Source organism: Cannabis sativa, chromosome 9, assembly GCF_029168945.1.
Source record: "Cannabis sativa cultivar Pink pepper isolate KNU-18-1 chromosome 9, ASM2916894v1, whole genome shotgun sequence".
Lineage (NCBI taxonomy): Eukaryota > Viridiplantae > Streptophyta > Magnoliopsida > Rosales > Cannabaceae > Cannabis > Cannabis sativa.
In genome coordinates this window covers 2,209,819-2,227,386 of record NC_083609.1, presented here as the reverse complement: position 1 = coordinate 2,227,386, position 17,568 = coordinate 2,209,819, and the positions used below count along the sequence as shown (strand labels likewise).

The 17,568-nt window shown below is 25.6% G+C and overlaps 1 protein-coding gene across 1 annotated transcript; it reads right to left on the bottom strand.

Annotated features, from left to right (window-relative positions):
- Positions 1-14,025: 14,025 nt before the first annotated feature.
- LOC115722642 (S-protein homolog 5) lies at positions 14,026-14,892 on the bottom strand. The gene has a single exon (XM_061103664.1). The coding sequence runs from the start codon at positions 14,781-14,783 to the stop codon at positions 14,343-14,345; it is 441 nt and encodes a 146-aa protein (XP_060959647.1). The 5' UTR covers positions 14,784-14,892; the 3' UTR covers positions 14,026-14,342.
- Between the last annotated feature and the right edge of the window lie 2,676 nt (positions 14,893-17,568).

Below are 17,568 nucleotides of genomic sequence, written 5' to 3'. Positions count from 1 at the left end.
TAACAAGAAAACTACATAAAAGTAACATGAAAATAACAACAAAAAATAACATACAGATAACAAAAAATCAACAACAAATTAACAAGATTATAGCATAAAAGACCATATTTTATGTAAATAAAATCAAAAAATCGTAAAAATGTTTAAAATTTCGTGAAACTGTATTTTTATAATTTTTTTTTTTTTTTTGTTTTTATGTTTTTGTGAAATAATCCCCCAACAAAAATTCTTAAGATATGAAAGTTTAATGGACTTATTTTTCACTGAGCCTTCTGGGCCATTGCTTTGGGCCTGTATTATTTTGGGCCACTACAATAGCACATTAAAATCGTATATATTAAGAATTATAATCATCATAATGAACATAGGTGTTAAATACATTTATAAATATATTAAGGGAAATTTGATTTTCTATACTTAGAAAATCAAAAAATTTGATTTCTAAACCAATAATTTAAACCCTAAAAAAACTATACCTTTTTTTTTCAAAACCCCAAAAATACCCCCAAACTAAAACTATCTCTCTTTCTCTCTCTATCTAGCCGGTCCCAAGAATCCCACACCCCAGGTCCGATGGTCGGACCATGGGGTCCGACCAATCGGACCCATCGGACCCCAAGGTCCGACCATCGGACCTCTCTCTTCTCCTCTCTCTCAAATCGCAGGAAAAAAAAAAATTAAAAGCCGGTCGGACCTTCGGGTCCGATGGGTCCGACCATCGGACCCATCGGACCCGAAGGTCCGACCATCGGACCTCTTTCTTCCTCTCTCTCCAAAATCGCAGAAAAAAAAAAAAATTTAAAAGACGGTCGGACCTTGGGGTCCGATGGGTCCGATGGTCGGACCCATCGGACCCCCAAGGTCCGACCATCGGACCTCTGTCTTCTTCCCTCTCTCAAATCGCAGGAAAAAAAAAAGTTTCAGAGACTGGGGTTGCTCTTTCGGGTTGGGGTTGGGGTCGGAGGGGTTGGGGTCGTGGTCGACGGGGGTGAGGGTGGTGATCGGCGTTGGGGTTGACGTGGGTGGGTGAGGGTGGTTCGGGTGAGGGTGGGCGGTTGGGGTGAGATAGAGGGAGAGAGAGATGATGCAGAGAGAGAGAATATTGTGAGGGGGGTATTTTTGGGGTTTTGAAAAAAAAGGAATAGTTTTTTTAGGTTTTAAATTTTTAGTTTAGGGAAATTTTTTTTTGATTTTCTAAGTATAGAAAATCAAATTTCCCTATATTAATGACTTTATTACAAAAAGGACAACTTTGATTTTATATTCTTAATCACAAAATGAACCTAGACAAGACCAAGCCCCACATTCAAAATCTTTTTAAATTAAATTTCCGTTCTTGTTTTTCTAATTGGTAACACTTTCTTATAGCTAGGTTCATTATTTTCCTAATTAATAAAATAATTGTTTTTCTTAAAAAATTAATGAAATGAGTGTAGATTTTGGTATCTAATCAATGATGGTTGAAATAAATAAATAAAAATATTAGAACATAAATGAGTACAATATCACTAAATACAATCTTTTTTTTTAATTATCATTTAATATCAAATCAAGACATTAATTAACAACCAAAGTCTTAAATTATATAAATACTCATAACATTTAGCACCCAAAAAACTACACAAGCAATAATAACAATAAGAAGAAGAAAAAAAATGTCTTTGTCTAAAAATATTATCTTCTTCTTCTTCTTCTTATTTTTATTTTCAATTTCTTTGAAAACAACATTTGGTGATTCATTAGCTACCGTTCATATAATTTCAAATCCATTGCCTAAAAATAACACAAACCCAAAAGAGTTTAGAATTGAAGCAGAGAATAGTGAAGGAAGATTCCAAGACACTTTGAAATGGGGTGGAAAACCCTATATTTTTGATGTTAAACAAAGTAATAGTACAAATTACTTACAAGCTTTTTGGGGAAGATTCATTGCTTCAATTCATGTTTATGAACCACAAAGAGATATTGGTCACAACTCAATTTATTGGTTGGTAAAAACAGATGGATTCTACCTTAGTTGGGATAATTCTTCTTGGGTTCAAAATGGTTATTGGGACACTGAAATTTGAATTAATATTGTAATTACCTATATTTATATTTATGTTCTTTTTTAAATTATATTTTGGTTGTATTTGTTCTTAATGTTACTTAAATAAAATGATTCTATTTAGTCTTAATGTTTTGTGATTTTCTCGTCGATTATTAGAGTCTCAACAATTCTCCTAGTGCTTCTTACTCGGTTGGGAGAGCTTGTTGGATCTACACATAGTTCTCTTAGTATCGAAGCTTCTAATGATAGATGTAGTTTAAGTATGATAATTCGTGACTCCATATGTGAGATTTTGGTTTACGGCTTTCAACACATTTTGAGTACTTGGTGTCCCAAGCTAATTTTCTCTAATATATTTATAAGAATAAGAAAATTGTTGTTATTGAGAACTTAAAATGTTATTTTATACCATGAAAAAAAAATATTATTTTATTATATAATAATATAACATTTTAATATATACAATACTCTTAATGATTTGGTAAATTTTCAACTTAAAAAATTTAAGATATTTATGTTTATATACTAGGTTGATGTTACGTGCAATGCACGTATAATTAGTTTTCTGTTTAATTAAGTTTAATTAGGTGATATTAAGTGCAATACATGTTTAATTTTTTTTAATTAAATAATATTTTTTTAAAAAAATTTTGAAATGAGATTTGAGATTTTGATTTTTGAGAATTTATTTTTAACTATAACAGTAATATTAGTGTAGTTCATATAATTATAATATATCAAGTTTGACTTACCTTACAAATATAGGTTGACTTAAAATATTTTTGATTAATTTTGATGCTAAAAAATAATTTATATATTTGAAGATTATGTGCCTTTAAAAAATTGTGTGAAATGTATAGATCTATAAAATCATAAAAAATCATTAGGTTTCACTCACTTATATATTGATCGAAAAGAAAGTAAAAAAGAAAATAAATAATATAAACACACTAAATATGACAAAAAGATTAATACAAAATATTGACAATTAAAATTTTCTTATATAAAATATCTATAATATTTTAAGTATTTTAAATTTAAATTAATTTTTTTATATAAAATATCTATAAAATTTTTATCTACATAATTCTTATTTTTAAATATAAATAATAATATAATAAAAATTAATAAAGACTATTTTGTTAAGTAATAGAACATCTGATTAAAGTTAACTTAGGAAACTAAAAAGATCGTTAAACTAAAAATTCTATTACATAGTCATATTTTATATAGAATATAGAATGAAAACCCCACTTGAAAATATTTTCTACTAATAGTTTACAATAATTATGCTAATATTTATCAATTAAATAATATTTATGTTTAAATGAATTTACTTCAAGATCTTAAACATATCTTCTTATTTTAACTTCATATTATTCCAATATTGTATTTCCATTTTTTTTTTTTCTAACAATTCTTTAACTTTGTTTTTCCCTTAATAAAAGTTACCACAAACTTCCTTTCTAAAAAAAAATTTATTTATTCACAAAATAAAATAAAACAATATGAACTTCACCAAAATAGAAATAATGAAAAATTGAATTGCCCTAGAATTTGAAATTTTAGACCCCTATCATTTTTCAAAAAAAAAATAAAATAAAATTTAAGTATATATTTTTTTTAATAATATTTAAAATCTTCCAACAAATCATATATACTTTGAATATATTTAGTAAATAAAATCTTTAAAAATCCTACATATATATATATTATTAATTATCACGAAATTAAGACATTTAATTCTATAGATTTCCTTTCGATCATCATACTAAACAAATCTTATAAGTTGTGTATATATACACACTCATATACTCATGATATTTACAACACAATAATCAAAATTATTAGAATCATATAGTCATCAAAAGATCAAAAAAAAAATGTCTTTGATGCCTAGAAATATTATGATGTTGTTTATTTTAGTATTAATGTTAATTTCAGCAACAACAACATTAGGTGGTCGAATAAATTCAATTGATAATGAGAAGAGTAGTCAGAATTCGGGTGTCGTTGTTTACATAAGTTCGAATGCTTTGCCTAAAGACAACACAAACCAAAGTGTTTACACAATTCAGGTAAGCAATAAAGATGGAAGCTTTACACCAATCCAAGCCACACTTTCATGGGGTGGACCAACCTATCATTTTGATGTTAATGAAAATAATAATGTTGTTAACTTACAAGCCAATTGGGCATCTTTGTATGCTGCAGTCAACGTGTTTGACCCAGCTAGAGATATTGGTCATACTTCTGTTTATTGGTTGGTCAAACCAGATGGTTTGTACCTCAGTTGGGATAATTCTAGTTGGCAACAAAAGGCTGTTTGGTTAACTAGTTAATTAGTTAATTAACTTATTATTATTATTGTAATTATATGTTGTTACTCGATCGAATAAAATGATATTATGTGTTCATGTGTTTTTTCTTTGTTCTTATTCTTTCAATATTTATTATTTTGTGTACAAAGAAGAAAATCATAATTAAATTGATCATCACAATTATATCATTAATGATTTTGTTGGCTGGATTTCTGTCAACTAAAAAAAAAAGAAGAAAATAAGTTGAGAGAGAATGAAGGACAATAAGAAAAATTTAGACTGTTAATGAAACCCTAGCCAACAAGTGATGAGTTAAGTATTAGCTAAGATTTGGAGCTTTTACATTGATAAATTTCTACAGACATTTCGATGTTAATTTTTGTTTAAGATCCAAAATTTAGAATCCATTTACAAGTACTAATTGGTCATAATTAAATCCAACTGTTAGCTTTTTTATATTTATATACATATATATTAGTGATGAGGAACATAGTTGATAGACTTGAAACAACTTTTATTACAACCCAAGCTTACACTAAAAAATAGGGCCGCTAATTTGTTTTTTTTTTTTTTAGTGTAGCGTAATGGTGTTTTTACAATCAATTAATAGCTTGTAGCTTAAAGGTCTTGGGTTCGAATCTATGATCTCTCCCTTTTCCCATCCTTCCCTCACCACTAAGTTAGCCTTAGTGGCTTAAATAGGGCCACTAATTAAACATGTAAACATGCACTACATCCCACTATCTTCTAGAGAATACCAAACCATTACCTATATATAGTCATCTATTTATTTGCTGGATGTATGAAAAGGATTAGGGTCAGTCTTGAAATATAGAGGGTAATATAAAAAAAATTATAAAAATATTAGATTTTAAGCAAAAGTTTACAATTTTACTATCGTACGGAAATTTTTACAAAAATATTATTCTTTTTATAAAATAACCGTAAAACAATAAAATAGAACAATTAAAAACAACAGTAAAACAACTAAAAAACAATAGTAGAACAATAATAAAAACAGTATTTTTTTTTAAAAAAAAACACAATATTTTTGAAAAAACTTCCGCCTCACAGTAAATAAAAGGGGCAAATTTCAATATGTGGTGTAAAATTTTTTTTAAAAAAAAGTTGAGCTCTTATTTAAAGAAATATGGTATTTTTCAAAATTACTGACAAAAAATGTATAATTTTAAAGAGATTTTTACACCAAATACTGAAATTTCTAATTTTTTTTTCTTTTTTTATTGTGGCGCGGATTTTTTTCAAAAACACTTTGTTTTTTTACAAAAATATTGTGTAAGTTTTATACTGTATATTGTCTTAAGTTTTCATGGTTGTTCCACGGTTGTTTTTTAGTTGTTTCACTGTTATTTAAATTCTTCTATTTTATTGTTTGGGTAAATACTATTTTGGTCCTTGTGTTTTGCAAAAGTTATCAATTGGACCATCTGTTTTGTTAAATGACAAAATGGACCTTGTATTTTCTAAAATGGTACAAATAGGACCCTGAATTGATTTTTTGTCAAAATAAAATTTAATTATAATGCAATTTAAAAGTGCTATGACAAAACTGCTTACATTTTCTGTATCTGTCCGTATTAGGAATTATCTTCAAGTTTGTTATATTAAGAAAAAACTTGTCAAAAATTAAGCCCAAGAACTTATTTTTACCATTTTGAAAAATACAGAGTCTATTTTGTCATTTAACAAAACACAAGATCTAATTGGTAACTTTTTCAAAACACAGTATCCAAAATGGTATTTACCCTTATTATTTTACAGTGGTTTAATAAAAAAGACAGTATTTTTGTAAAAAATTATGTATGACAGTAAAATTATAAACTTTTATCTGAAATCCAGTAATTTTGTAAAAATCTTAATTTTAAAAGGGAAAATTTTGTTTTGGGCCTAGGCTAAAAAAAACAGTATTTTTATAAAATATTGTGTTTAATAGTAAAATTGTAAACTTTTATTAGAAATCTAATATTTTTTGTAAAAACCCTAATTTTAAAAGGGAAAATTTTGTTTTGGGCCTAGGCTAGGTCAATGCATGTGGAAGGACGCTTACACCACTAATGATTTTGGATATGGGCCTTTAGCAAAAGTCCAATATGGGGAATATACATATATTCATGGGATAAGTTAAAAAATACCTCTTTTATTCATCAATTAATCAAATTTACCTCTAATTTTATATTTATTTGAAACATAACACTCTTTTTATATGTATTGTACCCAAAATACCCTTACATAAGAGAATCACATGGGGAGTATCTTGAAGTGACAGGGGCAAAATTAGTACAATATTTAAAAAAAGAGGTAAAAATAATAGATTTTAATAAAGAAGGTAAAAATAAAAGAGGACAATATAAAAAGGGTATAGAGTGTAATTTCCTCTATATTCATTCTATAATTCACTCCATGGCATGTGTCTTGTTCGAATTCATATGGAGAATAAATTTATACTCTAAAATTGAAGTTATATATGTAAAATTATTCAGAATTCTACAATATACTCCCCACAAGTAATGTACTAATATATTATTATTTGTTTCGAAATCTGAAAGACTTTTTCAGTCTATTTTTTTTTTTATAATCGTATACGTTATTATTTAAGACATTTTGTAAAATTTTAAAAATTTTAACATGCTAAAAATAATGTTCAAATTATCTGTTATATACGTGACTCTTTTATTTTATATACTTGTGAAATATACTGTTTGAATATTACTTTTTATATTGTAAATTATTGTAAATTTCTGATCAAAATTATACAAGATATCTTAAACAACTAAAACATATATTATTATGAAAAAAAAAATGGGTTTTTTTACGGTTAAACCCTCCCAACTATTGTTCTACTTGCACTTAACCCTCCAAGTTTAAATTTTAGCAGTAAAATCCTCCAAACTACTAAATTGTTATCAAATTTAAAATGTTATCTATTTTTCATAGTTAATTGTCAACATAGATTGGTTATGTGTTTACTCTTATACACGTAACACTTTTATATTAGTACACTTAATATGATTATTTAAAAATTATAAAAAATTTATTTTTTTAATTTTTAATATTTTTTTATAATTTTATTAATTTTTAAATGATTATGAAATAATAATATTATGTGTACTAATATAAAAATGTCATATATAAGAGTGTACATATAAGTAGTCAATGGTATAGCAATTAATTGAATGACACCTTAAATTTATTAAGAGTTCAATAGTTTGAAAGATTTTACCACTAAAATTTTAACTTAGAAGATTCAGTGCAAGTAAAACAATAATTAAAACAGTTTAACCGTTAAAAATTTCGAATAAAAAAATTGATACAAGTACCTGGATAAATAAAAGAGTGTATTGTAACACCCTAAAACTAATTATGACTTTTGTTAGGATATTATTTTAGAGTTAATTTCACCCGTCATAGATGTCGTCATGTATATACTACATTGCACAACATGATTTTACTCTAATTGAATTAAATAAAGAACTATATACATATATAGTTATATGAGAAATGCTAAAGGGCATATCACTATTAATCTCGGGTGCCATATAATTTAATATAATAGCTTTTAGAGAGTATCGCTAGCCAATCGCAACGCGACATATCGAGAAGGTGCTACTTGTTAAGCACCACGAGTACCTAATAATAATGCTCATAGTTACATATACATATAGATATATAATATATAGTAGGAGAGTAGTAATGGAATGAGGCCCCATATAGAATGGAGATATCAACTATGAGAAGAAATAATGACAATGTTGAAATTAAATTGTGACACTTATGGGGGATCGAGAATACACTATTTGGGGAACAGTTTTAGAGATATAAAGATTTTGGAGACAAAACCATATCTTAGGTTTTCTTTTCATTTTTTTTTTTATATATATATATAGGTACATGATTTTGTCCCGTGATGTACTTTCACGGAATGTCTTCCGTGGTACATTAGATGGGTCTCGGGGTACATTAAATGAGTGTCAGGGTACGTTTCTACTTTTTAACCATAATTACCCCTAGATCAATCTCAGCCGTCAGATTAAATAAGTCCCTCATTTGACGGCTGCCGTACATCACAGAATGCATTCCGTGAAAGTACAATCACGGGACAAAATCATATCCCTATATATATATAAATGGCCTATACAATATTGTGAGGGTTAGATACATCTCTATCTCACCTATTATCTTTTCATTTGTTGTTTTGTGAAACTAAAATGAAGACAATTATAAATAATTATAACACTTCACTATATATATACTTGTTCTATATATTAATTATTAGTGCATATGACTTGATTTGTCTCTATCTACTTTCTTTGAAATATTTTTTGTCATGAACTCATCATATTGGCATATAAATATATATGTTTTTTTTTCACTATAAATATATAGTGACTTAATTTTCCACTCTATGCTACTTTGATCGAGTTCTTCATCACATGTTGACACATGAATTTGAGACATTTGGTCTTTTTAATGGAGAAAGATATATATGATTATATATAGAGAAATGGAAATGATTATACTTATGGTGAGATTTGGAGGTAATGAAATTGAATAGAATGAAAAAGAAATAATTTTTATTCTATTCACTTTTTTTTGTTACATTTTAAAGTATTGGAATGATATTCTAATGAAATGTTCTTTCTACTATTTTGTTGGAATATTGACTATTTTATTTTTTTTAAAAAAAAAATAGACTATTTTAATGTAACAAGAAAAAAAAAATTAATAATCTTGTTTATCAATTTTTTTTTATGTATTTTAAATTTTATTCCATATATTAATAGTATGATACTTCATATATTGGACAGCCACAGTGCCTTAAGAGAAACACTGAAGGGCACCCGTGGTGCCTAGTAACCTCTTATGTGTCAATATTGCTATTAGTTTAATTAAGTATCGGGTACCATATTTTCTCAAAAAAAAAAAAAAAAAGTATCGGGTACCATATAATTTAATATAATAACTTTTAGGGAGTATCGCTAGTTAATTACAACGCAACATGTAAAGAAGGTACTAAACACCACACCACTAGTACATAATAGCAATGCTCGTGCCTTAATTACCATTGATATTTTTTTTTTAATGATTTGATGGATGATATGCGAATGTAGATTCTAGATAATATATTGGGAGGTAATTTATAGATGGAATATTATTATTATTATTATTATTATTATTATTATTATTATTATTATTATTTCACAAAAGAATATATTGATAATTACTATTGTAAATTTTATGTGCTAAATTTATATGCACAATAATTTTTATGATCTTGTATGATTTTTTTGGTGTATTTCTTTGATGGAAATATAGTTAACCTTAAAAAAACAAAAATTAATAATTATGTGATCGAAAGAAATTTTCTGCAGCTAGTGATGTATTGGACAATAATTAATATATTAATATTAATTAATGATCAAATCTCATCCCAATCTCACCTCCTCCACTACTCACAACGTTCAACTTATCTCTATAGATCTATACATAAATATTATTATCGACTTATCTCAAAAAAAAAAAAAAAGGTTATATATTATTATCGACTCACTAAAAAAAAAGTCACTTTTAGTAATAACTAGTTCTTATTTAAGTTTACAGTACTAAAAGTATTTTGTTTTAAACAATGAGATCTCATGCTTGGATATTTTTCAATAAAGCAGTATTTGATTGTCTTTATCTTATTAAATTGTTTTATACGGACTATCCTATGTGACATCTCGGGAAATCGGGGTGTTACAATGTATATACTGACAACTCAGGTTCACATTTCAAGTTCTGTAAGACTATACTCTCTTCCCTGTTCTATTAACAAAAGTTTAACGTACACATAACACATGAATATGACTTTCTGCCCGAAACCAAGAGATGATTAGAAAGTAAAAGCATCGCTAGAACTTCCTTTTGTTTGAAGTAATAATATAATAACTAATATCTTTTTTTTTTTTTACTTATTAATAATTAATTCAAGATGAACTTTCCAAAGTATTTTTGAAACATCGTGGGATATATAAATGCAATATTTTTGTATAATAGCATGTAGCATGTTGTCTTCATTAGTATTTTTTAAATTTTAAAATGAAAATTAAAATTATAAAATATAGCTTAAGAAATTATAACTAAGGTTTTAAATTGGTAACGGCTGTGTTGGAGGCTAGGGTTTTTGCTCTAGAGAGAGAAATTTGTTAGATTAAATTTTGGTAGGATTATTTAGCTAAAATTAATCAATTATAATTAACGTTTTCTAATCAGAATATTCTGTCAAATATTAAAATATTCTGTTAACATTTTGATAGAAAAATAAATAATAACATTAAACCAAGAATTCTGTTACATAGCCACATTTTATATAAAAAAAAAATATTTTAAAAAAAAGTCACCCAATAATTTCTCATAAACCAAGAATTCGCCATATTTTATATATTCAGATGTGGAGGCAAACAATTATAACCTGATCGAGCCAAAAAAATAAATAGAAAAATTCTTTAGCAATATATAAATATAATATATAAATAGTGGTAAATTCTTATTTAGAATAAAATCCAACTAAATAACATAAGTATATTTAGAAAAGCCAATCGTAGATGTACAAGAATTCTGTTACAGAAAATAGACACTAATTAAAGGAAAAATTAAAAAACAACTATTGGACTAACTATTTCCGTTAAATAGACACATTTAATAAAAAATTAAAAAAGAATCATTTAACTGATAATTTTTATTAAATAACCATAAGAGATATATAAATTTGAAAAGATTCAAATTTATAAGAATTGATTTGGATTATTCAAATTCACATTTTGAATTATAAAAAATCAAATCAAAATAATTGTTTAATTTGATCGTAAATACTAATGATAAACCAAAAGCAAAATACGATCACCCTTTACAAATTTGAGTCATGTACTGCAATTGTTTTATTGTTCAAAGAGTTACACTAATTATATAATAGAATTACGATTGTAAAAACTCAATTGTATTTTTTTGATTTAATGAGATTTATTTTATTTATTTTATTATATATATAAATAAAAAGTGACTCATGAATTTCTCATAAACTATTTTATTTTTATTAATAAACCATTTTATTTTTAATCTAAATAAAAAGTCACCCATGAATTTCTCATAAACTATTTTATTTTTATTAATAAACCATTTTATTTTTAATATAAATAAAAAGTCACCCATGAATTTCTCATAAACCAAGCATAAACTATTTTATTTTTATTAATAAACCATTTTATTTTTAATATAAATAAAAAGTCACCCATGAATTTCTCATAAACCAAGAATTCTGTTATATAGGCACACTTTATATAAAATAGATATATATTTTATTTACAATATAATTTTTTTTAACTAAATATATAACTTTTAGTTATAATGAAAATTTACTTGTAATTAAAATATAATATTTAAATATAAATTGTCATCATTAATTTACTTTTAGTCACAATAAGTATTGTGACTACAAATACATTTAATTATAATAAATTGTAATTTTTGTAACTAATATTTTTAACCACATATATTTTAATTATAACATAAAAATAAAAATTTATAATAAATTATGATTTTTTTAATTTTAGTCATTAATTAATTTTTTATCACTAAAAATAAATTTTTTTACAGTAAATAAAAATTACTGTTCAAATAATATATAAAAGAATGCATACTATAAAAGGTGGTTATATATATTCTTGTCCTGTTAATATATTGTTGTATGTAATGTTAAATTGAGACAAGTTAAGGCTTTGGATTAGAAGAATAACTCAATTTTATAATTTAGTGGAATATAATTAATGAGTAGTCCTGTTTTTGTCTTTTAGGTCTTATTACTACCATATCAAAATGTCCTCTTTTATAATATTTGTGTCTATCTTTTTCAAATAATTAATATAAATTGACCATACATATATATATATACATTAGAAATAGAATATAATTATTATTTCTATAACCAGTCCCACCTCATATCATACATATCCATGTGAATTTTGCACTCAACTAAAATTGACTACACATATTTGTGATATGTTTGGTTTTTTTATTAATCACTTAAATGTAATTTAGAAATTTTAAAATAAACCGAAATTTGAAATGAAATTATAAAAATATGTTAATAAGGAAATTATATATATTTTTACAGTTTGAATATTTATATTTATAAAAATACAAACTTGAGTAAATTATTTAATATTTTTTTAGTTGTTTATAATTTAGGGGAATTACCCTATATACTATTTCTTTAATTTTTTTTTTCAAATTTACGGTTTGAGTTTTTAAAGTGGTTGCAGCGCTAGTTACAATAGGGGTTTCTATACGATTTTTTTTTTACAATTTAGGTTGCAGTGCTAGTTGCAATAGGGGTTTCTATATAGAATTCCGTAAAATACAAAAAAAAAAAAAAAAAAAAAAAAAAAAAAAAACTGTTTTAAAGTGTAAAAATGAAAAAGCCTCTATAATTTAGGAGTAAGTTGAAAAATACCACTTTTATTAATCAATTAATCAAATTTACCTCTAATTTTATATTTATTTGAAACATACCTCTTTTTATATGTATTGTACCCAAAATACCCTGACATAAGAGAGTCACATGGAGAGTATCTTGAAGTGATAAATGTAAAATTGATACAATGTTTAAAAAAGAGGTAAAAATGATAGACTTTAAAAAAATAGTAAAAATAAAAGAGGACAATATAAAAAGGGTATAGGATGTAATTTCCTCCTATAATTTATTTATAATATTGTCGTGAGTTAATTTCTTTTTTTTTTTCTTTTTCTTTTTCTTTCTTTTCTTCTTCGTCTTCTTCTTCTTACGGCCAAAAACACCACCAACCCCAACCCTTTCTCTTCTTTTTTTCTCTTCTTTTTCTTCCCCCCCCCCCCTTTCTCCTTTCGCCTTTGTTCTTTTTCGTCGATGGCCACCAACACCAATAAACGGTGGCAAGCTCCAAATGCACTCGACGAGACATTAGAATCCCAAAACTCCGACCGACGAGACGCTAGATTCCTGAAACACCGAACGACGAGACACTAGAATCTCAAATCTCTGAAACCACATCTCAACCGTCAGAGATACTCGTTGATCGCAACCCAAATGCCCAAGATGAACCACCGTCGATTGGGAAGGCAATAATTTTGAAACCAGACAATCGTGGTGGTGGTGCTAGTTTGGGATTATTTCTAGCAGTGAGAAGAAGAAGAAGACGAAGAAGAAAAGAAAGAAAAAGAAAAAAGAAATTATTTTAAAATAATTTATTTATTAAAATGAAAATAATAATTTAGATCAATAATATTTCAACACATAGTAATTTTAAAAACGTAAACGGTTCAGTTAAAATTAGGACTAACGGACAAATAAAAAACATGACCTTAAGGACTATTACCGCTATTTTTGGAGAAAAAGAAAAAAGTTTTATTAGTTTTAACACTTTAGTTAGTGGGAAAGTACTTATTAGTGGAAAAAGACAAATACTTATTCTTTTAAAATTAATAGTTTGGGTTGCTCCAATAATTTTTATGTGGGCTGCTATGTAAATTTTTGTTGCGATCAATTTAAATTTTTTCATTAATTGTTATGTGAGTTTCTATAAGAGAAAAGAACATACTAATATAAATAAATAATAAAAAAAATCAACAAACATAATATTGTTTTTCTCTTTATTTAGAGATTTCAGTTGCCTAATATATATTTTTATATATATATTGCCCAAACCATGAAAGGTTCTAAAAAAAAACAAATTACATGAATGTATGATCAAAAAAACTAGAGTCTCAATCTCAACAAGTACTACAACATAATATTACTACATAAGTATATTTTGGGTACAAAACTTATTATTATTATTATTATTATTATTATTATTATTATTATTATTATTATTATTATTATTAATATTATTATATATTGAAAAACACAAAATATTATTATTATTATATATATATATATATTATGGCCATGAAAAATCTTTTTTCCAATTAATTTCATCATCACTAAAAAAGAAGCCATTTTCAGTAACCAACCAAGAACACTTCCTTAACAGACTACATCGACGAACATCTCTAGAAACCTTAAAAGCATCGAACTTCTTCCTCTTCCGATCCCATTTCATCGTACAAACAAAGTGAGGATTACCCCACATGTCAGTTCTCACTCTCCAGCTGAAATCATCTCTCTCCTGCAACGCGCGTCCACCGAGATCGCTCTGTTCCGAGGCACACCAGATCACTAGAGGCAAAGATGAGTTGTCGCTAAAACCGTTTATGATTCTTATGTCGTATTCTAACAAACCCACCGGACCAGAAAACGACACGAAAATTATCAAAACGGCAACTGAGACTATTACGCTTATTATTAAGCTTCTCAGTTGGTTTTGCTTTAGGATCTTCATTATCAAACGACACCGTTTTCTTCTCAATATAATATATATTATTATGACTATAGTAGTACTACTAGTTTGAACATCTATGGTTTTGTGTATATATAAAGAGAAATATAGTGGACACACTTAATTTTTTGCACACCTTTTTTGTACACATAAGGATTTTATATTTAGTTTATTTTTTTATATATATATACCAAATATAATATTTATTTAATTACTAAAATGTTAATATTTATTATTGAATTACATCAATAATAATATGAAAATAATTGAGACACACTTAAATTATACACCATTTTTACACATAATGATGTGTAATTAATCTATTTACACAAAAAAAATAGTGTACAATATTTAATTAAGTGATTTTTTAGGTGTATAATTTCATTATTCATTTACTCATGATATATATAAATAGTTTAACATCTTTATATAATATTGACCACTATTTTCAGTTTTAATTTTATATTTATTTATTTATTTCTATATAGAGAGAGATAGTATGATGAGTAGTAGGTGCGTTTATTTAATTAGTAGAGTGAGGTGAAGAAAGTAATAATATAACTTTCTTTTTTATGTATAAAAAAATAAAGAAAGTAATATAATTAGATTGTGGGAATCATATATATATATATTTATAGGAAGTACTCCACACTATTTATGTATAGATATAAAAAATTAAAAAACAAAAAATCATATCTTTTGTTTTTTTTTTCTTTGCTATTTGCTAAGCATCATAGTTTAATTTCTATCTTAAAAAATAAACTTAAATATTTGATGACCACACAATGTGTTAAATATATGGTGGATATTTTTTTACAATAACTACTAGATTTTTTTCCCTTTTCTTTTAGGGAATTAAGCTTTTATGATGAAATCTATGCTTGTATTATTATTATTATTATTATTATTATTATTATTATTATTTGCATATATGAAGTTTTTGGGGGCTTTAATATAATTAATGGTTTATTATAAAATTAATATTATTTAGTTAAGGAGAACAAGATCTTGTATTTATATAGAATTCCCCATTAATTTGCTGGCTACTTGTTTAAAAAGTGTTTGACAAAAAAAAAAAAAAAAATCCAACTTGTTATATCATTTTTCTCATAAATTTAGATCTAATTTAAATATATAGTATAATGGACACAACAATATTTGGTATGTGTTTTTGTGTTCTCCAACATTCACAATAACATTTTTTTTTTCAAAGATAGATACCATATTAATTAATGCTTGTGATTTCATATCAAACAAAATCACAACAATAACATTTTAAGATTATAACAATATAATTCATATACAAATATTATTAAATGTAACACTATACTATATATGTAAATATAATATCTACTCTTATAAAGATGCAAAATATATCAATTGGTTCCCCCAAAAAATAGAAAGAAAAGATTATGGCCAACATGGTGTATATATATATATACACATGACATGATCATATATATATGATGAGATTTTAGGTCTTGTCCAACTAGCTTATATATACATATATTTTTAGGCCACTAGAAAATTTGAATTTGGGAAAAAAACAAGCATAAACATATATTGGTTTGCGATCAATAAATTAACCCCATAATCAATATTTTATTGGAAATTAAAGACTACAATTTGATATAAATAAATATATAAACAACTACATATTGTATTATTAATTAATTAATTATAATTAAAAATAGTACAGCTGGCATTATGGCCAAGTTGAATCAACTTGGATTTACCATATACGCATGGAGAAGAGATATGTAGGCCATTAAATATATATGCACGTGGCTAAAGTGAAACAAATGAGGCCACTATATAGATTATAATAAAGAGTAATTTGCGGTATAATATCTAAGTTTAACTCTTAATTATAAATAAATACTAAGTTTAATTTTTAACAATAATAATACTTAAGTTATAATTTAAAATTTTTATAGGTACTGACTGTTAAGTGTTAAGTAAATTACCACGTGACAATTCTGTCCAAGTCATTAAATTTTTAAATAATTATTTTAAATATACCAATAAAAAAATAACATGTGAATAATGACTTAATATTTAATAATCAGGTACTACAGAGTTTCAAAAATATAACTTAAGTATTATTACCGCCAAAAATTACTTAGGTATTCATTTGCAACTGGAAGTTAAACTTAGGTATTTATACCGTAAATTACTCTATAATAAATAAAAATTTTGCTACAAAAAATTGTGCTAAATTCTTTCAATTATTATTCTATTTGCACTTAACTCTCTAAGCTTAAATTTTAGTAGTAAAACTCTCTAAATATTACTGAATTGTTAGCAATCTCACACTGTCTGTCTGGGGAAGGTCAAGTGTGATATGATTCTGAGTATGGGACTACACATTTGAAGAAGGCTTAAATGAATTGATTGGTACTACCTATATCAACAAGGTGCATCTTGTTTTTCGGTAGCCCATCACGAAAGAACTCCACAGTTAAGCGTGCTTGACTTGGGGTAATTTTAGGATAGGTGGAAACACTCGTGTTGGTTTGTAGGTTCAGTCATCAGTCCATGAAGCAGGCAGAGTGACGTACTCGTGTATAAGAGCCCAATAAAGACTTGAAGCAGGGATATTACAATATAAATAAATTTATAAGCTATATATATTTTATTAAGATATGATTATTTTTATATATGAAAGTATTATAATTTTTTTAATACGTGACTTAAAAAATATATAATTAATTACAATATGGAAGATATTTTTATTTATAATTAGCCTAAATGAAGACTTAATTTATATATAAATAACAAATTAGAG

Excerpts from the sequence above, each read along its gene's own strand:
- LOC115722642 (XM_061103664.1), bottom strand. The coding sequence starts at position 14,783 with ATGAAGATCCTAAAGCAAAACCAACTGAGAAGCTTAATAATAAGCGTA.